The sequence below is a fragment of the Anomaloglossus baeobatrachus genome, chromosome 2 (genome assembly GCF_048569485.1).
Source record: "Anomaloglossus baeobatrachus isolate aAnoBae1 chromosome 2, aAnoBae1.hap1, whole genome shotgun sequence".
Lineage (NCBI taxonomy): Eukaryota > Metazoa > Chordata > Amphibia > Anura > Aromobatidae > Anomaloglossus > Anomaloglossus baeobatrachus.
The window spans coordinates 202115905-202142371 of NC_134354.1; the positions used below are offsets into that span (position 1 = coordinate 202115905).

At 44.3% G+C, this 26467-nt stretch overlaps 1 protein-coding gene across 1 annotated transcript in view; it reads right to left on the reverse strand.

Annotated features, from left to right (window-relative positions):
- ST7L (suppression of tumorigenicity 7 like) overlaps positions 1-26467 on the reverse strand; it is a 235095-nt gene that overhangs the window by 108209 nt on the left and 100419 nt on the right. The window contains exons 9-11 of the mRNA XM_075333615.1: positions 21635-21749; positions 10864-10936; positions 3886-3988 (exon numbers count right to left, since the gene is read on the reverse strand). Of these exons, the coding sequence (XP_075189730.1) occupies positions 3886-3988; positions 10864-10936; positions 21635-21749 (291 nt within the window). The remainder of the gene's footprint in view (positions 1-3885; positions 3989-10863; positions 10937-21634; positions 21750-26467) is intronic.

A 26467-nucleotide genomic window follows, 5' to 3' on the forward strand; every position in this document is an offset into this window, starting at 1 on the left:
GCAGCATGGGGGATGCAGCACGATGGGGAGTGCGCAGTATGGCGGATGGAGCACATTTGCTCAGCCTCTCTCCTTCCAGCCTCCCTCAGCATCAGCCTCCCCCTCCCAGCCTTCCCCAAGATCAGCCTCTCTGCTCCCAGCCTCCTCCAGCACGCCGTGCTCCTCTGCCGACACTCACCCACACCCGATCGCATCCACTCACCCACACAACCGATCGCATCCACTCACCCACACAACCGATCGCATCCACTCACACACACAACCGATCGCATCCACTCACACACACCCGATCGCATACACTCACACACACAGACACTGACGATATTGCACATACGCGCTGATACTCACAACATCCGGGGATATCACATGCTTCTGGCCATGTGATCCTCCGTCAGGTCCTGGAAGCTCACAGCACAATATCGCCGCCGAGAAGCAAGCGATATCCCAGGATGTTGTGAGTATTTGGATGCGATGTGATGTGTGAGGTATGTGTGAGTGTGATCTGATTTGTGTGTGTGTGTGTGCTGTTATGTTATGTATGTTCCGCAGCTGCAGGACCTTGATGTGTGGATGCGATGTGATGTGTGTGTGAGGTGTGTGTGAGAGTGAGTGTGAGCCGGTGTACACTGGTAACTATGATACACATCGGGTAACTAAGGGACCTTAGTTACCCGATGTGTATAATGGTTACCAGCTTTCACGGCCTCCGTTAAGATCCCAGCATCGCAAGGTTATGTCTGGCGCTGCCGGGATCCTGACGGAGCCGGTGTAGAAGCAAGCGATATCCCAGCATGTTGTGAGTGTGTGGATGTGATGTGTGAGGTGTGTGTGAGAGTGAGTGTGATCTGATGTGTGTGTACTCACCTGGGAATCGGAGCCCCGTGTCAGTTGGGCCAGAGCGAGCGTGCATTGCGTGAGGGGGGCGGGGCCTGCAGAGAGCCGGGGCGAGAGGCCAATCCGTGTGGGGGGGCGGGGCCATGGCGAGCCCAGCGGCCAATCAGCTTTGTGTCACCGTAAGGACACAATTTCGGAGCATGACAGACAGACAGACAGACAGACAGACAGACAGACAGACAGAATAAGGCAATTATATATATATAGATTGTCTCATATTGTCTGTACATGTCCCCTCTTAATTGTAAAGCGCTGCGGAATATGTTGGCGCTATAGAAATAAAACTTATTATTATTATTATCATTTATATACAGTCCTTGTGCTGCAATTCCAAAAAAAGAAAATAAAAAGGATTGGAATGCTTTACAATTCTGGTCTTTCTATTAACTCTGTATATGCCCAGTGCAAGTCACAAATTGTCCTGGTCTCTGCGTCTTTGGCCAGTTTTATTCCAAAAATATACATTTCCTTACAAGTCTGGGCAGCGATAAATGTTTGGGCCGGTGAGACAGACGTGAAACCCTTTGTCATTGAGCTCTTGAAATTTGAGAACTTATTTTTAGCAGGCATGTAAGGGGCAGAACTGTTTGATGTACTCGATGAGGGAAATACAATGTGTGCGTTAAATATGATGCTGGTGTAATAGATTCCACAGCTTGTATAGCCCATATGCCGCATGTCACAGAGTAAGATGAAGAGGCGCCCATAGGTGGTATACTGTAAAGGGTTGTCTAGGATTAGAAGGACATGGCTGAAGCCTTCAGGGAACAGTGCCACTCCTATATACACAAGTTGGATGTTTTATTGCACATTGCTCACATTCACTTTAACCCCTTTAAGCACCCTGACAGGATTGTACATCACAATGAGGTTACGTATGGAATTGAGCCCATTCCATACAGGGCAGATGATGGCTAGCTCTGATCACTGCTGTTTGGCAATTTAGATGTCGCTGTCAATCATGGACAGTGGCATTTAAACAGCTTGGGTGGGTACCATTTCATGATTGCAGTGGCTTCCCATCAACCCCCTCCACGCTCCCTTGCAGCAATTATGTGATGCCCGTGGATTACCATGGTAGACAATGGCCTACTGAAAGCTGCCATGTTGGTCCTCCTATGAAGTCTCGCCTTTAAGGGCTAGCACACACGGCGAGTAATATAGAGCAAGTGGAATGCGATAAAAAAAAAAAAAAAAATTGTATTCTACTTGGACCAATATTACTCAATGGGGCCGCTCCCATGAGCGATTTCTTTTCTCAGTCCTAACCGAGAAAACAATCGCAGCATGCTGCAGTTGGAATGCGATCCTATTTCACTCGCACCCATTCAAGTCTATGGGAGCGAGAGTAACATCGCATTGCACTCGCATTACAGCGGTGTGCAATGCGATTCTTGCAAAAGCCGGCAACGGAGGAGATAGGGAGATAAATCTCTCCCTCTCCTCCGCATGCTCCAGCCCCCCCCTCCTCAGCGCCGGCCCTCCCCTCCACAGCTGTGGTCTGATCGCAGGATCGGACCACAGTCGCATGACGCTCGGCTCCCACTGTGCTGCGAGCGTGAGCTGAGTGTCATGCGCACACTCGCACTAATCCCCGTGTGACCCCAGTCTAAGCTGCAGTATTGCGGTATATGTGAACAAATGATGGAGGTTAAATTGCCGTAAAGGAACTAAAATAATAAAGTTAAAACAAAAAACAATGATTTAGAGTTTTTTTTCTCCATTTCACTGCACTTGGAATTTTCTTCCCGTTTATCAGTGTGCTGATATGATCACAACAACCTCATATTTTATATCAATGGCAAGTATTATATGTGCATTCTATAAATGGATTGTTCAAGACTTGAATGGATCTCTGAAAACCAGTGGCCCATACCAAAATTACTGTAACTAGGAAGCAACACCATTCGTAAGCTCCTACAAGTGACCTTCTCACCTCCTCTTTATCTTTACTGTCCCTTTTCACCCCATTATTCATGACTCGCTCGCTCTTCTTGGCCCTCAAATGTTGCCCTCTCTTTCCTTTACTATTCGGTCACATCTTCTTTCTTCCTCTTGGATTAAGATATTAGGCACACACTAGCTTTTGGGTACATAAGAACTTTTTGGGTTTTGTGGGCATAACTGCTTTATTGCTGGTTTATGATCCCTGTAACCCCCAAGTTGTGTGTAGCTAGTGTGTTTTTTGTAAAGAACCTTAAACTGTTTCAATCATCTCCAGCTCATTCTCACTTCTCTTGTAATTGCTCATTAGTTGTCATGTCAGATTATTGTAACGTTCGTGGCCGGTGAAGGGGCAACGAGCGAGATTAGTGGACCCACTGGATCACAGGGGGACCAGAGCTTACCCTTTAGTGGGAGTGGCTTAACTAAGTGCCCAATGCAATACGAATGCAAGGTACCACTCCCAAGGCAGTGACCGGGACTGTGGCAGCTGACCCCCAGGATAGGTGACAAACTCAGGAATAGCCGGCTACATTCAGGGTGACTGAAACAGTCAAGTATGGAAAAGAATGGTGGGCATGGCAGGGACAGACAGGTATGGGAAGGTAGGTAATGGAGACAGGGATAACAGGACAAGAGCTCAGGACCTGACAACTACCAGTAGCTAGGTAGCAGACTGGAACACTGACTAACTAGAGGTGTTACGCAGGCACCTCCCCTAATGGGAGGATGCCTGAAATACACTGTAATGCCTGGAAATAGCACACCCGTCCTTTAATAGGAGGATCCGTGTGCGTGCACACATCTTGGGCGCACTACCAAGAACCCTGTGCAGCATGTACAGGGCCCAAGAGGGGAAGGAGGCAGCAGCACAAGTGGCTGACCGGGGGAGTGCAGGGAGGACACAACACAGTCGGGGCGGTGAGTAAGTCGGCATCTCTCCAAAGATGCCGGCGCTACAATTATGTGTTTGATTATGGACACTGAATTGTGCAGCGCTTCAGAATACGTTAATGATATACAGTAAAGGGAGAAATTATTACATACCTTTGGGACATGAGGATTAAATTCTACAGCTCGATGAATGGCCTCCACAGCATTCATCTCTGCTGTACTAAGTCCTCTCCTTGAGGCTGTTTCAGGTGAGAACCTACAAGAGAAAACCATAAGAGGTCAACTACAAAATATAAAGTCTTGGTATCATGTGCACGCATGGTACTGCTGTCCCTGGTATCTTTGTCTTTTTCATTACCTTGTCAGAACAAAATTTTCCAATTTTTTTAGACTGATTAGGCTTGTAAAAAATAGTTAAAAACAAAAAATTCAGGGTAGCTTTCTTGTTCGAATCAAATGATGAAATTCTACAATAGATTTGATATTTGACTCCTCAGCTGTCTACTCTTTATGTTCATTTATAACTGAGCTAATCAGGGAATGGCCACAGGGTTATGGTTATTACCAGTTTTATCCCTTTATATTGCAGTTTGTCCATTTTAAGATCTAAAAAGGGCCTAAAAGGTGTGTCAACATGTCATATCTGGGAGAGTGGGAGCCCCTGGCCCTGGGGCTAAGTGTAAGGAGTTAGAACTGCCAGGATCGAAGCTCTGCTCCTGCAGCTCATATTGCATTGCAGGTTAATTCACAGCATCAGTGAGATCATGATGGAAATGTTCATCATGGACTGAAAACTAGCACCTGACTATAATGAATATTGTCATTACAGATCATGAAAGGCTTAACAGTCACCATAAAAAAAAACAACCTTGCAGACTGTCTAAAAATTAAGAAGCTTTTAAATACATTGCATTATTAATCTCCATTTCAGTGACTTCAGAGCTGCGATCACAATTCAGCAGGCTGCTATTAGAAGCGGGTGATCTAGCAACTTAACCACTTAGCTGACCACCTTACATGAGAAAGTTCATTTATAGCAGTGACAGGAATAAGGCTGTTCTCTTGTCTTGTAGTGTTACAATTCTGACCTAAAAATGAATAGAAGACTGCAACATGTGACTACATCATAAAGACTTTATTGAAAGGTTTATTCCCACAACATCAAATCCTAAAATAAATAAACTTGTCAAATGCAATAAATTTCCATAAGTGCTCGCTGCTTCCGATATCGTCCCATGAAAATCTGCACATCAGAGGCTTTTTCCTAGCTCATTGCCCACAGATGTGCAGTGTTGCTCTTTTACTACAGGTCGCACATGCTCAGTAGGAATCGGCCATTAGTCTTATTGTGCAGTGTGACAGCACATGCATGGTTGAGCCATCTTCACTGCACAGGGTGGGACTGTGCTACCCTCCTCTCTGGCTGTGCTGTTCATCTGTGTGATTGACGCAGCAGAGAAAGCACAGAAGTACCAGCCACTAATCCACTCGTGTTTTTTCTCATTAACAGCATCAATATGTCTGCCCATAGTTGTTATAATGATACCTCCCACCCATATACACAATACAAATATAACGTGCAGAGGTGTGGACCCTGTGAATAATACTAAACATGTACCCAGGTAGGACACCTAACCTGACGAAACTGTCGGGTGACAGCAACACGCGTGGGGTCCATCACCTGATGCTCTAGTGTAGGTAGGCACTGTTCTGTGCACCTGATATGAGCTTTACTGCATGGCATCGCGCGTTTGCTGAACATCCTGATTCTTTCAGCCAGCATAGGCATTCTCTATAGCCTACCTGACAATATGTTTAGTATTATTCATAGGGTCCACACCTCTGTCTAAATTTCTTAACATGCATCACATGGGAAGTTGATATTTTCTCTTTTATATAAATACTGATTTTACAGTTTTATTTAATATATATATATATATATATATATATATATATAAATAATTGCCTTATTCTGTTTGTCTGTCTGTCTTGCTCCAAAATTGTGTCCTTACGCTGACAAACAGCGGATTGGCCGCTCGCCTCGCCTCCGCCCCCCGCACGGATTGGCCGTTTGCCTCGCCTCGGCTCCGCCCCCCCCGCACGGATTGACCGCTCGCCCAGACTCCGCCCCTCATACGGATTGGCCTCTCGCCCCGGCCCCCTGCACGCATTGGCAACTCGGCCACGCCCCGCCCCCCTCACACATTGCACGCTTGCTCTGGCCCCGCCCCCCGCACGCATTCCCCGAACCGATACGGTGAGTGCATAAGAACAGACACACACACACACACACACATCAGATCACACTCACACTCTCACATCAACCCGTGATATCGCTTGCTTCTCGGCGGCGATACTGTGCGTGCAGTGACCTTCCAGGACCTGCCGGAGGATCACATGGCCGGAAGCATGTGGTATCTCCGATGTTGTGATCTTGTGAGCGCGTATGTGTGATATCGTCAGTGTGTGTGTGTGTGAGTGTATGCGATCGGATGTGTGTGAGTGTGTTCTGATGTGTGAGTGTGTGTGTGTGTGTGTGTATGCGATCGGATCTGTGAGTATTGGCAGAGGAGCACGGCGTGCAGCACAGCTGCTGGGACCGCCCACTGGTGGGCACAGGGAGAAGTGGGGTGTGTGTGTGAGTGTATGCGATCAGATGTGTGCGTGTATACTGTCTGATGTGTGACTGTGGAGCACGATGGGGGGTGCACAGCATAGGGGATGGAGCACGATGGGGAGTGTGCAGCATGGGGGATGGAGCACGATGGGGGGTGCGCAGCATGGGGGATGGAGCATGTTTGGGAGTGTGCAGCATGGGGGATAGAGCACGATGGGGAGTGCGCAGCATGCGGGATGGAGCACGATCGGGAGTGCGCAGCATGGGGGATGGAGCACGTTTGGGAGTGCGCAGCATGGGGGATAGAGCACGATGGGGAGTGCGCAGCATGGGGGATAGAGCACGATGGGGAGTGCGCAGCATGGGGGATAGAGCACGATGGGGAGTGCGCAGCATGGGGGATGGAGCACGTTTGGGAGTGCGCAGCATGGGGGATAGAGCACGATGGGGAGTGCGCAGCATGGGGGATGGAGCACGATGGGGAGTGCGCAGCATGGGGGATGGAGCCCGATGGGGGGTGCGCAGCATGGGGGATGGAGCACGATGGGGAATGCGCAGCATGGGGGATGGAGCACAATGGGGAGTGGGGATGGAGCACAATGGGGGGTGCGCAGCATGGGGGATGGAGCACGTTTGGGAGTGCGCAGCATGGGGGATAGAGCACGATGGGGAGTGCGCAGAATGGGGGATGGAGCACGTTTGGGAGTGCGCAGCATGGGGGATGGAGCACGATGGGGAATGCGCAGCATGGGGGATGGAGCACGATGGGGAGTATGCAGCATGGGGTATGGAGCACAATGGGGAGTGGGGATGGAGCACGATGGGGGGTGCGCAGCATGGGGGATAAAGCACGATGGGGGGTGCACAGCAAGGGGGATGGAGCACGATGGGGGGTGCACACCTCCCCCCAAAACACACACCACACACACACTGGGAACCACAAACACTGCCCTACACAGACACCCACACACACAGACAACGCCGCACACACACAACACCCAACACACAAACACCGCGGTACACACAAATATACGCACATACCGCACAACACACATTGCACAAAACATACCTCCCCCCAAAACACACACACCCCACACAAACCGCGGAACACACACACAATGCTACAGACACACAGCGCTCCACAAATAACGCAAAACACGCAACACACAAACAACACTGCTCTAACCCCCCCCCACACCCAAAACATTTACAGTGCCCTACACAAACACTTGGTAACTACAGACAACAACATCTATATATATATATATAACAAAAATCATACATTAACTACACAATACGTAAATTCTAGAATACCCGATGCGTAGAATCGGGCCACCTTCTAGTATATATATATACACATACAGACAGTATGGACCAAAACGTTTGGACACACCTTCTCATTCAAAGAATTTTCTTTATTTTCATGACTCTGTAAATTGTAGATTCACATTGAAGGCATCAAAACTATGAATTAAAACATGTGGAATGAAATACTTAATTTGTTTTTCATGTGTGAAACAACTGAAAATATGTGTTATAATCTAGGTTCTTCAAAGTAGCCACCTTTTGCTTTGATTACTACTTTGCACACTCTTGACATTCTCTTGATGAGCTTCAAGAGGTAGTCACCGGAAATGGTCCTCCAACAGTCTTGAAGAAGTTGCCAGAGATGCTTAGCACTTGTTGGCCCTTTTGTCTTCAATCTGCGGTCCAGCTCACCCCAAACCATCTCGATTGGGTTCAGGTCTGGTGACTGTGGAGGCCAGGTCATCTGGCATAGCTCCCCATCACTCTCCTGCTTAGTCAAATAGCCCTTACATAGCCTGGAGGTGTGTTTGTGGTCATTGCTCTGTTGAAAAATAAATGATGGTCCAACTAAACCCAAACCGGTTGGAATAGCATGCCGCTGCAAGATGCTGTGGTAGTCATGCTGGTTCAGTATGCCTTTAATTTTGAATAAATCCCCAACAGTGTCACCAGCAAAGCACCCCCACACCATCACACCTCCTCCTCCATGCTTCATGGTGGGAACCAGGCATGTAGAGTCCATCTGGTTGGATCCAAATATCTGGCTGAAAGAATCAGGATGTTCAGCAAAAGCGCGATGCCAAGCAGTAAAGCGCATGTCAGATGCACAGAACAGAAGTCCGAAGTTTCTCTCGCACCCATAGACTTGTATGGGTGTGAGTTACATGGCTCTTTCAGACAATTGCAGCATGCTGCCATTCTTTCCCCAGTTCATTTAGGGCTGAGGAAAAACTTGCAGATCAGAGCTACAGCATTGTCTTAAATGGGGCCGAGTATTGCAAGATTTTCTTGCTTTTCACTCGTGCAACTCATACTCCAGGTGACTCTTCCCTAACTTCCAGTATATTAAGAAACAACACATGTACATAGCCACAATGATCAGACTCAACCTTATATTTTATAGTGAGGGGTCTATTAAGTCTGTGCAAAGGTAATTGTGAAATAATGGGGAACAGGGTAAGTTGTGATATTGCCTATAATGATTGGTGGGACTTGCATTACCAGCTATGTATAAAGGCATTACCTGTCATAGAAGTCCTGCCTCTGATAAGGAGCCTTGTTGAAAGCTGTCCTTGAAAGGACAGGAAATGTGTCTAAAAAAGCCCTAGTGGCCAGTATAAAAAGACTTCATGTAGAGGGAATCATCATGTCTAGGCAGCAACTTGTGGTTATTTACAATCAGAAGCCTATAGTTGTCTCTGATTATCTGCAGCCTTCACATTTAGTTAGAGCACAAGAAGCCAGAACCATTTTTTTTTTGTTTGTTTTTAACAGCCTTCAACTGGATCTGGAGCCATGGAGACTTGATGGATGAACACTCTGTAGGAAGAATGATATGCAAGACTAGATAGGTCCACTAGGGTCTTCTCTGCCGTTATCTTAATAGTATCAAGATAATGGCAGTTAAGACCCTAGTGGACCTGTCTAGGCTTGTACAAGATCGCCAGCACCATACAGAATGTTAAAGCTATAGCCGATCAGCAGCCGCTGCCAAGGGACCCACTTGCTTGATGATGATACTGGTGGATACACCCTACCCTGGGAGAGTGACAAATTTTAAGTAGGAGAGTATTTTTTTCAATTTCTCCCTCTCTGGGCACATTAGGAAAATATTTGAAAGTGGTGGACAACCTTTTAAGGCTGGGGGCCACACGGGAATTACTGCGATCCCCTCGGCATGACACTCGGCTCACGCTGGCAGTACAGCACAACAGAGTGTCATGCGAGTGTCCCTGCGACTGAGGTCCGACCGGACCTCAGCTGCGGGGGGCGGGCCGGCTCTGAGGAGGACAGTGATTTCTCTCCCTCTCTCCTCCATAGCCGGCTATTGCCATTCTCGCTCTGCACTCGCAGTACACCGGAGTACCACAAGTGCAGTGCGATTTTTCTCTCACCTCATACACTTGAATAATGAGAGACTCTTTCTCTCGCACCCACAGTCGCAGCATGCTGCGATTGTTTTCTCGGTCCGATTAGGGCTGAGAAAATAATCGCGCATGTGAGCTGACACACAGGCTAATATTGGTCCGAGGGGAATGTGATGTTTTATCGAACTTCACTCGCACCGATTTTCATGCCATGTGGCTTAGGCCTAAATGGCATAGTCTGACTGGACATACAGAGACTTTTTCTTAGATCAGGCACAGGGGTCAGTGAAAGAAACACGTGTGTATTGCCCCAATCTTTTGTAAGGGTCTGTGTGCTGTCTAATTTTAAAACTGTAAACACAGGAATAAGAGAAACCATTATGAGAATAAGAATTTTGCAGTGAAGATATTTTTTCAATTTCACATGTGCATCAGCATTACAATTTACTTTGTAAATAAATTAAAAGTGGGGATTAAATATAATTTTAGTATATAAAAAAAAAATGTAGCTGTAAAATGAGCACCACTCACAGGTTCTCATTATACTGTCATGTCATTTTCACTCATAGCCTTGCTTTAAATTTGTAGCATATTTCTATACAGTTGTACGGATGCGGAAAAACTTGATTATGTGCATGGATCTTTTGGTTTGCACAAAAGATCATCATTCTCAACAGCTCATCGAATGTAAACAGGACCCGTGCTGCTGAGGACGATCACACCCTATGTGCACTGCACCATGTATTACAAATCGTGCAGAGAGCATCTGAAGTGGTGTCAGCCTAAATGACCGGCGATCGGCAAGCGTTTCCACTAAAGTATAAATGTATCCTTAGTCCATCTTAAACTCCGTCTAGGGTAAGGGGCAAGTTCTGACATTCTAACCCAGTACTATACACTCTATAGGTCCCGTACATAATGCAAAGAATTACAGCAGTGCACAGAAATATTTATGATTACCGTATATATATTATATATTTTATATATATATATTTTTTATATATATATATATATATATATATATATATATATATATATATATATATATATATATTATGCATATACAATGCTGGTGCAAGCACCAACAGGGAGAAAAAGTAGACATTGAATTCTACAAACCTGTCAGACACAGCTCTGGCTTTTAGTAATGCTGCCGTGTAGCATATAGCAGCAGACTTTGGAAGACTAATATCTGCAATAACAGAAAAAGATACAATGAGAACAAGTCGTTTTGTAGAGAAATAAAAAATTATATATATTTCAATGAGGTTGTTGTTTGGCTTACATCTGTGGATCAATAACCATAGCTGTCAGCCAAAGGGTTTTCAGGACAACAGCTTTTATATCTATGCACCTTAGTTTTGTATATTGAGAGCAGTACCTGAAATAGGGCAAACAAGGAGAGAAATCAGTATAACACCGGTTTCAGACGTCCGTGTGTAATCAGGTACCAGTCACACGCATGGATATGGTCATACGTGTGTCACATGTGTGTGACATCCGTGTTTGCATATGTGTGACAGGTACCGGAGAAAACACGGGTCTGTGAATTAAAAAGATTTTCCATATTTATCTGCTTTCTTCGGCTCTGCTGCCTCCCGCTACTGACCGTCGCTCATTATATTCACTGAATATTCACAGCACTCAGGACCTGGAAGCCGGAGCAGCGCTGGGGACAGTGCTGGGTACAGCACCGCCGAAGGCAGCACCGCGGGGACATCTGAGTATTCTGCAAGCACAGTAACATTCAGGAGGTCATTGGCGTTCCCAATGAACTCTGATGACACCCGCGCTACAGCTTCATGGGTTCATCAGGGTTCATTGGGAACTGTGATGAGTCCCCGATGCTGTGTCTGCGATACTCCGAATTCCAGGTTCTCACTACACACACACACACACACGTATACACTTAGCACATATGTATACACACAAAGCAGCCACACATGGATACACCGAGCACATACACACACATAGCGCACATGCATGTATACACTGAACACATACACATACACATATATACACACACACACTCCGCTGTATACTCACCTGTCCCCAGTGATGCGGTCCCCGGCACTGAAGCCTCCCGCGCTGCTCCGGCTTCCAGCTCCACAGGGCACTGAATATTCAGTGAGTATAATGAGCGGGGATCAGGAGCGGGAGACAGGAGAGCCGGAGACAGCATCGCTGGAGATAGATAAATATAGAAAATATTTTTATTAAAAAGGCCCGTGTTTACTCCGGTATGTGTCACACTGATGTCACACGGATCACATCAGTGTGCAATCTGTGTGACACCCATGCTGCCGGAGAAAAAACGGACATGTCTGCGTGTAGGGTCATGAGAGGTCACACAATCCTTGTGAAAACACGGACGTGTAAGTAACAACAAATAATAACATGGGTACGTGTGGCAACCGTGTTAAAAACGCATGTCACACGTACCTGAAACATGGACAGCTGAAACCAGCCTTACAGAGGGTAAACATAGCGGGGCAGTGAGAGAGATGGGTGCATGGATAACAGCTTGTGTAAGGGGAGATTTGAAAAACTGTCTGTGCAACAGAGAAGGACATGAGAAGTGGTCACCAAGAGACACAGAGAGTGGTTAATGATAGAAAGTAAGAGACAGAGAGCGGTCAGCGAGAGAAAGACACAGAGAAACAGAGACATAGAACAGTTAGCGAGAGAAAGACAGACAGAGAGCGGTCATCAAGAGAAAGAAAGACACCGAGAGCGGTCACCAGGTAAGGTAAGAGACACAGAGATAGGTCACTGAGAAAAAGAGACACACAAAGCAGTCAGCGAGAGAGAGAGACAATCGTCAGCGAGAGACAAAAAGAGACACAGAGCAGTCAAAGAGAGTAATGGAGAGCGGTCATCGAGAGAAAGAAAGACACAGAGCAGCCAGCGAGAAAAAGATACACACAGAGCGGTCATCAAGAGAAAGACACAGAACAATCAGCGAAAAAAAGAGAGAGCGGTCAGAGAAAGAGGCACAAGAGCAATTTGTGAGAGAAAGTGGGACATGGACCGCAGTCTGTGAGAGAAAGTGTCACGGAGAGCAGTCTGAGAGACAGAAGGCCACAAATAGTCTGTGAAAAAAAGACACACACAGGAGTCACTGAGAGAAAGAGGGTCACAGAGAGGAGACTGAACGAAATAGGAGCACAAAATGCAGCCTAAAAGAACAAGGGACAAAGACAAAAGTCTGTGAAGGAGAGGAGCAAGAGCAGTGAGAGAAATAAGGGCAAAGAGACCATTCTGAAAGAAACAGGGGCACTAACAGAAGTCTGTGAGGGAGAGGGGCACAAAGAGCAGTCTGTGAGGGAGAGGGGCACAAAGAGTAGAAGGTGAGGGAGAGGGTCACAAAGAGCAGGAGGTGAGGGAGAGGGCCACAAAGAGCAGGATGTGTGGGAGAGGGTCAAAAAGAGCAGTCTGTGAGGGAGAGGGTCACAAAGAGCAGGAGGTGAGGGAGAGGGGCACAAAGAGCAGTCAGTGAAAGAGAGGGTCACAAAGAGCAGTCTGTGAGGGAGAGGGTCACAAAGAGCAGGAGGTGAGGGAGAGGGGCACAAAGAGCAGTCTGTGAGGGAGAGGGGCACAAAGAGTAGGAGGTGAGGGAGAGGGGCACAAAGAGAAGGAGGTGAGGGAGAGGGGTACAAAGAGAAGGAGGTGAGGGAAAGGGGCACAAAGAGCAGTCTGTGAGGGAGAGGGGCACAAAGAGCAGTCTGTGAGGGAGAGGGTCACAAAGAGTAGGAGGTGAGGGAGAGGGGCACAAACAGAAGTCAGTGAAGGAGACGGGCACAAAGAGCAGTCTGTGAGGGAGAGGGGCACAAAGAGCAGTCTGTGAGGGAGAGGGGCACAAAGAGAAGAGGTGAGGGAGAGGGGTACAAAGAGCAGGAGGTGAGAGAGAGGGGCACAAAGAGCAGTCTGTGAGGGAGAGGGGCACAAAGAGTAGGAGGTGAAGGAGAGGGGTACAAAGAGCAGTCTGTGAGGGAGACGGGCACAAAGAGCAGTGTGTGAGGGAGAGGGGCACAAAGAGCAGTCTGTGAGGGAGAGGGGCACAAAGAGAAGAGGTGAGGGAGAGGGGTACAAAGAGCAGGAGGTGAGAGAGAGGGGCATAAAGAGCAGGAGGTGAGGGAGAGGGGCATGAAAGCGGTCGGTAAGGAAAAAGGGCAAGGAAAGCAGTATGAGAAAAAAAGAAGGAAAGGAGAGAAATGTGTGAGGAAGATAGTGGCATAAAGAGTTGTCTATGAGAAGAAGAGAGACTTGGGAAGCAGTTTTTGTAAGCAGCTGCAAGAGCAATCTCGATGAGATAATCAGTCACATACCTCCCTGCTACATAAAAAAAACCTTGGAGCCTAGAGGTGGGAAGAATACCCACTGCACAAAATTTCTGCAACATTAACCGTTTTTGTGCATTGATCCCCAAAGGATATAGACATTAGCTCCTTCATTCTCCTAGACCATGGGGATAGGCATTTCCCCTTCAGTGCTCTGGAACACTTGATAAACAGACATGAACTATTTCTCTGTCCATAGGCTCCAATGAATAAAGACATTTACCACATCACTGCTCTAGACCCCAGGTATGTTAGATTAAACCCATTAATTACCCAAGCTAGTGTACACTCTAGCTAATGAAAGCGGCAGTGATATATCATTAAATTCTTCAGTGTTCTTTAAGAATTGATAAAGGCTGAAGAATTTAATGATGAGTGCCATTGTCACTTTCAGCATGTGCTAATACATTTAAAGGAACCAATTACCAGGATTTTTGCATATAAACTAAAGTCAGTGCTATACTGGCACTATCAGGCTGATTTTCTACATACCTGTAGTGGTCAGCTCGGATGTTTAGGTTTTGAAATCCAAGAAAGTAAAGTTTATAAACTCCCCAATTTCTTGAGTGACAGCAGCTGAGGATCAGATAGCTGGGGAGGTATTCATAGTCATCTCCTCCCCCTCGATTTAATTTTTAATTTGCCGAACCTGTGCTGAGGTCATACCCATGTGACCAGAAGGGGCAGGGCCTCAACCAACAGAAAAATGTTGCTTTCTGGTATCAGCTTTGTTGGCTGAGGCCCCGCCCCTTCTGGTTACACAGGCTTGACCTCAGCATAGGTCCTGCAAGTGTCAAAAATTAAATCGATTGTATAATACTTATGCTAATTCTAATAGGGGGAGGGGATAACGATGAATACACCCCCCTCCCCCCCCCCACTATTATCTGTCTGATCCTCAGGTGCTGTCACTAAAGAAGCTAATGATTTTATAAAACTTTACTTTCTTGGATTTCATAACCTATACATCCGAGCTGACCACTGCTGGCATGTATAGAATCAGCCTGATAGTGCCAATATAGCACTGGCTTTAGGTTATATAGGAAAATCCTGGTGACTGGTTCCCTTTAATGACAGTTGAGCAGAACAAGAGTTGAGTAACCATCTGAGGGGTTCGCTATGGATGGTGGCAATAATTTCCAGAACTGATCATATGTAGCAGTACTGAAAATGTAGCAGCAAAAGAATGATGATGACCATTTTAGGCCTGTGGACTCTCCTTTGGCTTGAACAACCTATTTTCCAGAGAGAGGAGGTGGTCCAAGATTTCAGGTGGTCTTTCATGTATTGTCAGGATAAGATTGTGACTGCCTGGACTGACTGTTACTAAATATAACCATGTATATTGGCTTTGACATAGAGATTTCATCAAATTCCCCACAGCAGTGGAACCTCTCAGTCATCCCCTTCCCAACCTCGGACTTCTCCAGCTCAGCTAATCCAGAACACAGTCTGCTAATCTCTCGTAATGTGTGAAGTTCATTTCACAGCGAGCGACCATCACCATTTTCTATCCTTGATAGAAAATTAAGACGCATTAATTATTTTTGGAGGAACAGGTTTGGTATGGGTTACCCTTGTGCTTTATGTCCTGTCCAATCCTCCTTCATAAGAAAATCATAAACAGGTGAAAATGGAGTAAGGAGACAGATGGGAAAGCAGCTACCCATTGTCTATTTTAGTTTTTTTTTCACCCTGTGCATCCCATAATGTTACCCATCACATCCTTTTTCCAGTGGGAGATGTAATAAGTTTCTAAGCACTAGTCTTTTTTTTTCTCTTTACAACACAACAGGGTAAAGCCTTGACAAAAGCTGTAGCAAAATCTGCACCAAATGCGGCACATTGTAAATGGACATTTCCCCAAAATGACCTCGGACCCATGCGCAAAACCTCTGCATTGTGTGAATAGGGTTTTTCTAAAAAATTTGGTATACTTGTGTTGTAGTGCTCAAATGTTAAAGGTTTCAGGTACAGAAAACAGCACTGAAAATCCACAACTAATCCACCATTGTGAGAATTTGATTTAAGTAGGGGTATACAATGACTGGTATGGTTACTACCAATTACAATCATGATGCAATGTGACGATTTCACATGGCTATATAAAGGAATCAAGGCTGTTTAACACTAAAGCAACTTTATATAATGATGTTCTATGGCCTACAAGTGTTTTATGCGTTATGCATATAGACCCCATTGCACTAGTGACATCCACAGGCTGTATTAAGGTACTACGCAAGCGTAACCATATATTGATCCGATGTTACCATAAAAACAAGCCTAAGAGATTTGCAAAACTCTTGAACGAATTACTAATTGCCAATTACAAGAATTAAGGCCAGCACAAAATGACAGTGCAAACCAAGCACAGCCGCTCGATGCACCCTTGGCCAAACCGTTTAGAGCACCTTCTCACATGCATTTGCATATATCTCCACCTCCTCTTTCTTAATTGATAGTCTTGATATTACAGGATCTAGAGAAGGGCAGAGACGGATGCAAAACAAGTAGATTGAATGGAGCATTAAACTGTTTTGCCTCGCCAAGGGTGCATGGAGCATCTATGCTTGGTTTGAACAGTCATTTTGTGCTCACTTTAATGGATTCATTAAATTCAAAGGGGAAATAGTAACCATTTATAAAAAAAAAAGCTTTATGATGGGAAAATTTTACTTTACTGTTATGTTCACAATTGTATCACAACAGCATAAAGAGAAACATCGAAGGAAAAAAAAAAGACGCAATTGGTATTTGCCCTACTATGATGGGTGTATTTTATTGTCTAAAAGCGGCCATGCACTTTAGATAACAGACGTTAAAAAAAAACGACAAACAATCTTTGATGAACGATTGTTCAACTTGGCCACACAGGTTTAACGGCACACATTAATGAATAGACAATCTTTAAAGTGAGATTGCTCATGGACAAAAGACAAGTTCAATGAAGAGTCTTTCATCTGACTATGAAACAAAAAAATTCCAACACCGTGAACTTTATTTCAGATGGTGAATGTCTGTGATGGGTTAGCTATAATGGTCATTCTTTCTTAAAGAAAATCGCGCTATGTATATGTAGTCCGATCTTAGTCAATATTGTATAGAGAAGCTGAGAAGAATGATATAGAAGTTTGTTTGAAAAGATTCGTATAACTGTTCTTCATTCATTGAAATCACTAGAGTTTATATACATGAGTCTTGTAGGCAGTCCTATTAGTGATTGACAGCTATCTCTGCATGCAGTCATACAGGGAAACCTGTCAATCACTGGACTCATATACTACAAACAAAGTTATTTTGCTCTCAGGTGGAATTTCAGGATCACCCTAAAATACCCTCTAACCTTTCCAGACGACCTTAATGTGACCTTCTCTTTGAATGCACATGTCCAACTATTCAATGTTTCACTACTTTATACACAACTCGCTGTTCTCTACAAAGAGCTTAAAGTGAACCTGTCAGGTCCAATATGCACCCAGAACCACGAGCAGTTCTGGGTACATATTTCTAATTCCTGCCTAACAGTCCCAGCATCTAGTAGCATACATAAAGAGAACTTTAGAAAAAGTATTTCTAAATATTCTTTATGATATGCTAATGAGTGCAGGGGCTAGTCACAAGGCTGTTATTTCCAATGACTAATCCATCTTTTTAGGATGCTAGCACGGCCACAGGGGCGTGCTAACATGCTATTCAATGCCCAACATCATCGGCGGTGACACACGTACCTGTGTCTATTGTCACTGCCTCAGATGCCAAGTTTAGAGTCAGTGCACACGATCAGAAGTCATCGCACTTCCGGTCATGCATACTAGACCTCTCTGAAGCCGGGACAAGCACACCCAGCTTCATAGCGCACATGACCAGAAGTGCGGTGACTTCTGATCATGTGCACTGACCCAAACCTGGCATCTCAGGTGGTGATAACGGACATAGGTACGCGCGTAACCGACAATGACGCAGGGCAATGAATAGCATGTTAGCACGCTCCTGTAGGCGTCATAAGAGGGCAGACTAGTCGGGCAAAATAACGCCCTTGCGACTAGTCCCTGCGATCATTAGCATATCATAATGGATCTTTAGAAATATTTTTTCTAAATATCTCTTTATATATGCTGTTGTACGCTGGATCAGTTAGGCAGGGATTAGAAATATGCACCCAGACCTGCTTGTGGCTCTGGGTGCATATTGCACCTGACAGGTTGCCATTAATAGCAAAATTCACAACAGGTGTTTTATGCATGAATCACCCAATACATTTTGGGGGTCATTAGATTTGGTATTTAAATAGTTATTTGGGGGTGGTGGTGTTGCAGTGTGGGCAGTTTGTCTAATGAATACAGAACTGCCCTACACTTTGTGAATGGTTCAGTCACAATCTCCTACTACTTGAATAACATCATTAAGCCAGTCATTGTGCCTCTGCATGAACAATACATAGCCTATGGAGACTGGGATAACTCAAATGGAGTCGCCTGCACTATCTGCAGACCTTAATCCCATAGAAAACCTACGGGATCAGCTGAGTTGCCGTGTAGAGGATTGTATCTCTGTACCCTAGAACCTCAATAACACGAGGGACGCTCTTCAAGAGTGGGATGCCATGTCTCCGCAGACAATAACTCGACTTGTGAACAGCAGGAAATGCCATTATCAAGCTGTACGAGGGGCTGCTAAGTCCTTGGCTTTACCCAGAAAGAAACGAGATAGGATGATGAAACTTTACATTTATTCCACATACTCTCCACTGATATCAACACACTTCTTACATCGGTATTCCAAGTTCTGTAAGCCTAGCAAAAAGGATTTCAGTTGTGCCTCAAACCTGGCATCCGAAGCATCAGAAATGGTGTGAAATTTGGTACCCATGAGGTGTTTCTTCAGGTTTGGAAACAGATAATAGTCAGAGGGAGCTAGATCTGGTGATTAAGGTGCGTGGTCAACCAGATGGAAGCTCAGCTCTGCCAGTTTTGCCATGGTCACTTGTGGAGTGTGAGCAAAGGCATTGTCTTGCAGGAACAAGATTCCTTTGGATAGCTTGCTGTGCCTTTAGGCCTTCAGAGCTGCCTTCAATTGGTCCAAAAGGTCAATGTAATACCTTGCATTAATGGTGGAACCCTTTTAAAGGTACACTTAAAAAGGACGCACTTTGCAGATAGCTTCCTCATGTTCAAATGTTCATAGATAATGACACAAACAAGTTCACGGAAAATCCCTATGATGTCTGCTATTGCTTTAGCTGAAATTTGTTGATTCTCCAGTATGAGGTTGTGCACGGCATCGACAATCCCCGGAACAACCACCACACTCAGTCGTCCAGGATGTTCCTTATCATTGGTGCTGAAGTGGCCCGTTTTAAATTTGGCAACCCAGTTCTTAACTGTGGAATATGAAGGGCATTAATCCCCCAATATCTGCCACATATCACCATGAATATCCTTCACAGACTTTCCTTCCAAGAACAAGAATTTTATCACTCCTCTGCTCTCAGTTGCTGTGAATATCGCATTAGACTCCGCCATTTTGTTTTCCAGCAGCATAGAACACTGTTGCCATAAGCAACAAACACAAATTTGGAAAACATATATTAGATACATAAGGCTTTCATGTGATGTAGCAGCCCCTTGAAATTGATGGTCAAGGTCATATGACAAGATATTGAGACATTGACATTTTTGGGGGGTAGAGCCACAACTGTTGTCGGCTTTTGTTTCAATAACTTGTTTGAGATGAGGAAATCACCATTACAGGCTTCTATTTAAATATCCTACTTTCATGATAAAGTATCACTGCAGCGTGAACTTTTTACGTTTTCCATAAATTTCACCAGAATGCCAAATATGCCTAACTTTTTGTGAATAGTGTATGCATACAAACACTAGGGATTTCAATTAATAAAATACTAGTTGTACTGAAACATTTCATAAAAACGTACAGCAATCTGATCAGCTGCTCTTGCTCGGTAACATAACGCCTGCAGATCAGAAACCATTTTTAACATTTTAGGTTCCCTTGAACTTTTACCCAATAAATGGTACTATTTGAAATTGTTTATTTCTACTAACCAAAAAGTAATGTTTATGATCACCCAGTGGGTATGGTCAGATGTTGAGTTTTCGCCACATTTTTCACAAGTGTTTGGGTTTTTTTTTCAGGACATTTTTCACCACAAAATAATACAACTTTTTACAATAACATTTTCACCCATTCTAATGGAAAAACACTTAAAAAACGCATACAAAACGTTTTTTTTTGCTGCCAACACAAGTATTTGCGGTAGAATTTTCTGCTGCAGAGGGTATGTGCACATGTTGAGTATGTTTTGCATTCCCTCTATCTTCAATGTGTGCATGAGATTTCAGAAATATCAATGATTTTGCTGGTACTGTAAATCGCAGCGTCTTTGGTGCAGAAATTACTGCTACAAACACTGAAGGTGTACATGTACCCAAATGCCGAACGTGTGCCTGTACCCAAGTACTGAACGTGCGTCTGTACCCAAACACTGAACGTGCACCCGTACCCAAATACTGAACGTGCGCCCGTACCCAAACACTGAACATGCGCCCGTACCCAAACACTGAACGTGGCCCGTACCCAAACACTGAACGTGCGCCCGTACCCAAACACTGAACGTGCGCCCATACCCAAACACTGAATGTGCGCCTGTACCCAAACACTGAACGTGCGCCCCTAATCCAAACACTGAACATGCACCCGTACCCAAACACCGAACATGCGCATGTACCCAAACACTGAACAGGCACACGTACCCAAATACTAAAAATGCACATGTACCCAAGTACTGAACATGCGCCTGTACCCAAAATAACGAACGTGTGCCCGTACCCAAAATACTCAATGTGCACTCGTACCCAAATACTGAATGTGTGTACGTACAAAAAACACTGAATGTCTGCATGTACCCAAAATACGGAATGTGCGCCTGTACCCAAATACTAAACTTGTGAACGTACCCAAATATTAATTGTGCGCCCGTACTGAAATACTGAATGTGCGCATGTACCCAAATACTGACCGCGTGCACATAACTAAATATTGAACGTCTACACGTACCCAAACACTGAACATGTGCACGCAGCCAAATACTGAACTTGTGACTGTACCCAAATAATGAACTTGAGCACGTAGCTAAATACTGAACATGTGCACATACCATGAAGCAGTTGTGGGAATTCCTCAGAGTGCTTTCCATCTCCTTCTACATACTAAATACACTTTTGATTTTCAACGTTATTGGCATCAGTAGCATCTTTGTGGACGCCCAGATGTCGATCATTTCTACATTCTCATAATTCATTTACACCCCTGATTGTTGCGATCTGATGTCTATGGGCAAGTTTGGAACAATGACAACAGACAGTAAAAGACAAGGTGAGAAGGTCATGAATTCTTCCTTTAGGTCTTCGGATAAATGATGATTACCTCCCTACGCCACTTGCTATCTTTAAGCCTCATTTTGTATATTTTGTTACATTGTTTAATTGGAACCCAAGGGCATTGTGCCTCTTGGGCAAAGTTCAGCTTACCGTCATATTTAGCAAGCACTGCCTGAACATCCGCATATGCCTGCAATTCCAGCAAAGCCTCCAGCAGGTTTTCATGGATATTTACCATGCTGAGCAGAGGAAACTCTTTCATTAGCTGCAAGTAAATACATCAATTAGATAAAACAAATATATCATTACTTTCACATTCCCGTACAATTATTCAGTTTTTCTGGTGCGAGTAGAAGCTAATTAGGCTACATTGCAGTCTGATTAGTAACTGCTTAGCTCCAGTAAATTTATTTCATGCTTTGCTTGTTATTAATGGCTGGTTTTGATATATCATTTTTCAGTGTGACAATCAATCAGGCCTGTAATAAGTTACACACAGGAATTGTTCCACGTACGATATTCCTTTTAAGCTGACAGTTGCACTATAGCATTACAGAGGCAGATGGGGGACTTCTGCAAATAAGCTTACTTATTGGAGTTTCTGTAATCTTTTTCCACAGCTCAAACAGCCATCTAGGATTTCTTTAATCACTTTAATTGTAGTTTCGTGTTTGGAAAAATGCATGGTGCATATGACTGTATCAGAGACAGAATTATGCATTTAGTCACAACTTTTAGGCTGAATCAACTGTCAAGATTTCTTAACTGTTACATTGCCCAGGACAGAGTGGCCAACATGTCTTGTCTGCAGAAAGCATTTGAAGATTTCTGTATTGGTGTTGTGCAGTCGTAATCGAAGAAAACACATGACCCCACTGATGATCCCCACTTTTATTAATACATGTAAGAGGTTATCTCATCATCAAAATGGGTAAACTTACAGAGAGCTTAAAATACAAGAAACTTTACCCTTAATTTCTTGGTAAAAATCCTCTCTGTTCTCAAGAAAGTAGGGATTTATAAAAGGTACCTGTGAATGGAGTCATGCTCCCAAACCATGAGCAGCATGAAGCAAAGACTGGCTGCGACATTGCAGGCAGGCATCATTTTCTCTAAAATGCCCTACATAAAATATAGTTGGGAACCATAGAGAGTGGAGACTAGTCTAGCGCAGCTAGCCAGGTCTCTCCAGTATGCGTACATCGGAGGAGACCAGTCAATGACCGGGACTGGCACTAGGAAAATGCTTCTGGGGCTGGATCATGCGGCCAGGCTTGGATTCATGCTGCCTGTAGTTTGGGCACCATTAGTAAACTGAGAGGGTCCCTTTAAAGAGAACCTGTCAGCACAATTGTGCATGTTAAAGCAAAGACATTGGTGCAATAGTGCTGTTAGACTTCGTATATTGTTACTTTTAGTGAATAAATCCGCTTTGTGGTTCTTCTTATCAGCATTTGAGCACTTTGTGTAATACCTCTAGAGAAGGAATCCACTTTGAGGTTCCTCTTTAATCACGATTTGATGTGTTTGTGTATGGTGCAGGGGGCAGGACTGTGGGTAGAATCTTTGGCTCCTGCCCCGGATCCTACACCTGCCTCTTGTGTCTGTATGACAGGTCCCTGTTTTGTGAGTGACCTGCTTTCTGTTTGAAACCTCGTGCTGGCGATGTCTTTGCCATGAGTGACGCTTACGCATATTGATCTCTCGGTGATCTACAACAAAATGGTGCTGGTGGTGACATTTGCACAGATTGACCTCCCGACTGATTCCAATAAAATGACGCTGGTGGCGGCGCATGCATAGATTGATATCTCAAATCAATGACGTCTTTAGGGGTTTAAGCTGAGATCCGAATTTGCACATGCGCCATTACTGGCGCCAACATATTAAAGACTGCCAGTAGGGGCATTTTACTAAAGACCACTATAAGATCAATCTGTGCAAGCATTGCCTGTGGCGTGGATGGCGACCACGTGAGCGTTCAAACAGGAGGCAAGTCACTCACAAAGCAATGACTTAATTGAGACATCAGAGGTAGGCAGAGGGGCCAGGGCAGGAGCCAAAAGATCATACCCACAGTCCTGTCCCTGTGTACATACATCTAATTACATGGAAACACCAAATAGTGATTAAAGAAGAACCACAAAGTGAATTCCTTCACTAGAGGTATCAATTTAATTGGTATAACAGAGCCATTATGGCCATTCCTTTACTTTAACATGCAAATCATGCTGACATGTTCTATTTAACCCTTCTGTGTAGTGCTCATTGATACAGTCTAACAAAAGTCACCAGTTTCCAAGGAAAGAATCCTTGTCACACAGTTTGTCAGTGTTGCTATAAAAATGGCTGGATGCAGCCACCTTGAATCACCCTGAGCTCATGTAGAAGTAAAGTTCAGGCCATACTTCAGTTGGAATTGTTAATCTTTAGGAGCGCACTGTCCTCAAAACATGCAAGAAGCCAGAATGCCGAGGAGCAGTCTCAATAAAGATAATAAGTCCAAGCATGATGGAATGGATTTATTTATATCCGGCACATCTTAACTGTCAGAGCGTGAAAAACATGTGACTTATGACTTTCTGATTCTCTGAATGGATAAATTAAGCAGCACATTAGAAAGTCATCACAGGTTTAAAAAGTCTGCACTGTGTGCAGAATTATTAGGCAAGTTGTATTTTAGAGGATTTTTTTTATTACTGATCAACAACTATGTTCTCAATCAACCAAAAAGACTCAAATATCAAAGCTTAATATTTTTTGAAGTTGGAGTGGGGTTTATTTAGATTTGGCTATATTAGGAGGATATCTGTTTTTACAGGTAACTATTACTGTGCAGAGTTATTAGGCAACTTAATAAAAACCAAATATATTCCCATCTCACTTGTTTATTTTCACCAGGTAAACCAATATAACTGCAGAAAATTTAGAAATAATCATTTCTGACATGCAAAAAAACCCCCCCAGAAAATTAGTGACCAATATAGCCACCTTTCTTTTTGATGACGCTCAACAGCCTACCATCCATAGATTCTGTCAGTTGCTTGATCTGTTTACGATTAACATTGCGTGCAGCAGCCACCACAGACTCCCAGACACTGTTCCGAGAGGTGTACTGTTTTCCCTCCCTGTAGATCTCCCATTTTATGAGGAACTACGGGTTCTCTATGGCAGAGGTTCCCAACTCCAGTCCTCAAGGCACACCAACAGTGCATGTTTTCAGGATTCCCTTAGTATTGCACAGGTGATAATTTAATCACCTGCAAAGGTGCTGAATCCAACACCCATGCAATGCTAAAGAAATCCTGAAAACATGCACTGTTGGTGTGCATTGAGGACTGGAGTTGGGAACCTCTGCTCTATGGGATTCAGATCAGGTGAACAAGGGAGACATGTCTTTATTTTTTCCTCTTTTAGTCCTTTACTGGCCAGCCACGCTGTGGAGTAGTTGGATGCATGTGATGGAGCATTATCATGCATGAAAATTATGTTTTTCTTGAACGATACCGACTTCTTCCTGTACCACTGCTTGACGTTGTCTTCCAGAAACTGGCAGTAGGTCGGGAAGTTGAGCTTCACTCCATCCTCAACCCGAAAAGCTCCCACAAGTTCATCTTTGATGATACCAGCCCATACCAGTACCCCACCTCCACCTTGCTAGCGTCTGAGTCGGAGTGGAGCTCTCTGCACTTTACTGATCCAGCCTCTGGCCCATCCATCTGGCCCATCAAGAGTCACTCTCATTTCATCAGTCCATAAAACCTTTGAAAAATCAGTCTTAAGATATTTCTTGGCCCAGTCTTGACATTTTATCTTATGTTTCTTGTCCAAAGGTGGTCGGTTTTCAGCCTTCCTTACCTTGGCCATGTATGGCACACCTTGTGCTTTTTGATACTCCAGTAACGTTCCAGCTCTGAAATATGGCCAAACTGGTGGCAAATGGCATCTTGGAAGCTTCAGCTTGATTTTCCTCAATTCATGGCCAGTTATTTTGCGCCCTTTTTGCCCAACTCGGTTCTTGCGACCCTGTTGGCTATTTGCCATGAAACGCTTGATTGTTCGGTGATCATGCTTCAAAAGTTTGGCAATTTCAAGACTGCAGCATCCCTCTGCAAGACATCTCTCAAATTTGGACTTTTCAGAGCCGGTCAAATCTCTCTTCTGACTCATTTTGCCAAAGGAAAGTAAGTTGCCTAATAATTAAGCACACCGTATATAGGGTGTTGATGTCATTACACCACACCCCTCCTCATTACAGAGATGCATATCACCAGATTTACTTAATTGGTAGTTGGCTCTAAAGCCTATACAGCTTGGAGTAGGACAACATTTATAAAAAGTATCATGTGATCAAAATACTCATTTGCCTAATAATTCTGCACACAGTGTAGATTAAGCCATGGTATCTAACCATAGTTGGGATAGTTAGATACTTACCTGAAAAGAAAAACAACTAGAATGGTTGAAAACAATAATATGGACATAAAGAGTGGAGGGGCGAAGGATTGATGTAGCCGGCAGCTTTCTGCGTGGTAGGCAACTTCTATATTTTTTAAGAAAAAAAATTTAGAAAATAGGTGGGTCAACCCAAACTTTTATATTCGAGTTCCACATGGTTAGAGAAAAAATAGCTTTTATTTTCAGTTGGATAAGGTAATTGTGAAGCTTTTCCCAAATACCAAAACAGTTCTTTCTTCCCATGACAAATAGAGATTTAAACTCAGTCCATGTGAAATTCATCAAAGTGTTTTTACCAAGTTTCTGGCCTAGAACACTTTGAAAAGTTGCCAAAATTTTGCATAACTTGAAGCAAAAATTTAGACTCTGGCATTTCATGCCAATCCTGGCCAGATCTGCCACAGTGGGTGAAGTATGGGTTGAACGGGGCATGACGATGCTTGCCCCACAAAGTCTTCAAACTTTATGCCACTAAAACGGCGTAACTTATGTCAGGAATGTACTCCAATCCCTGTAACATTCCTG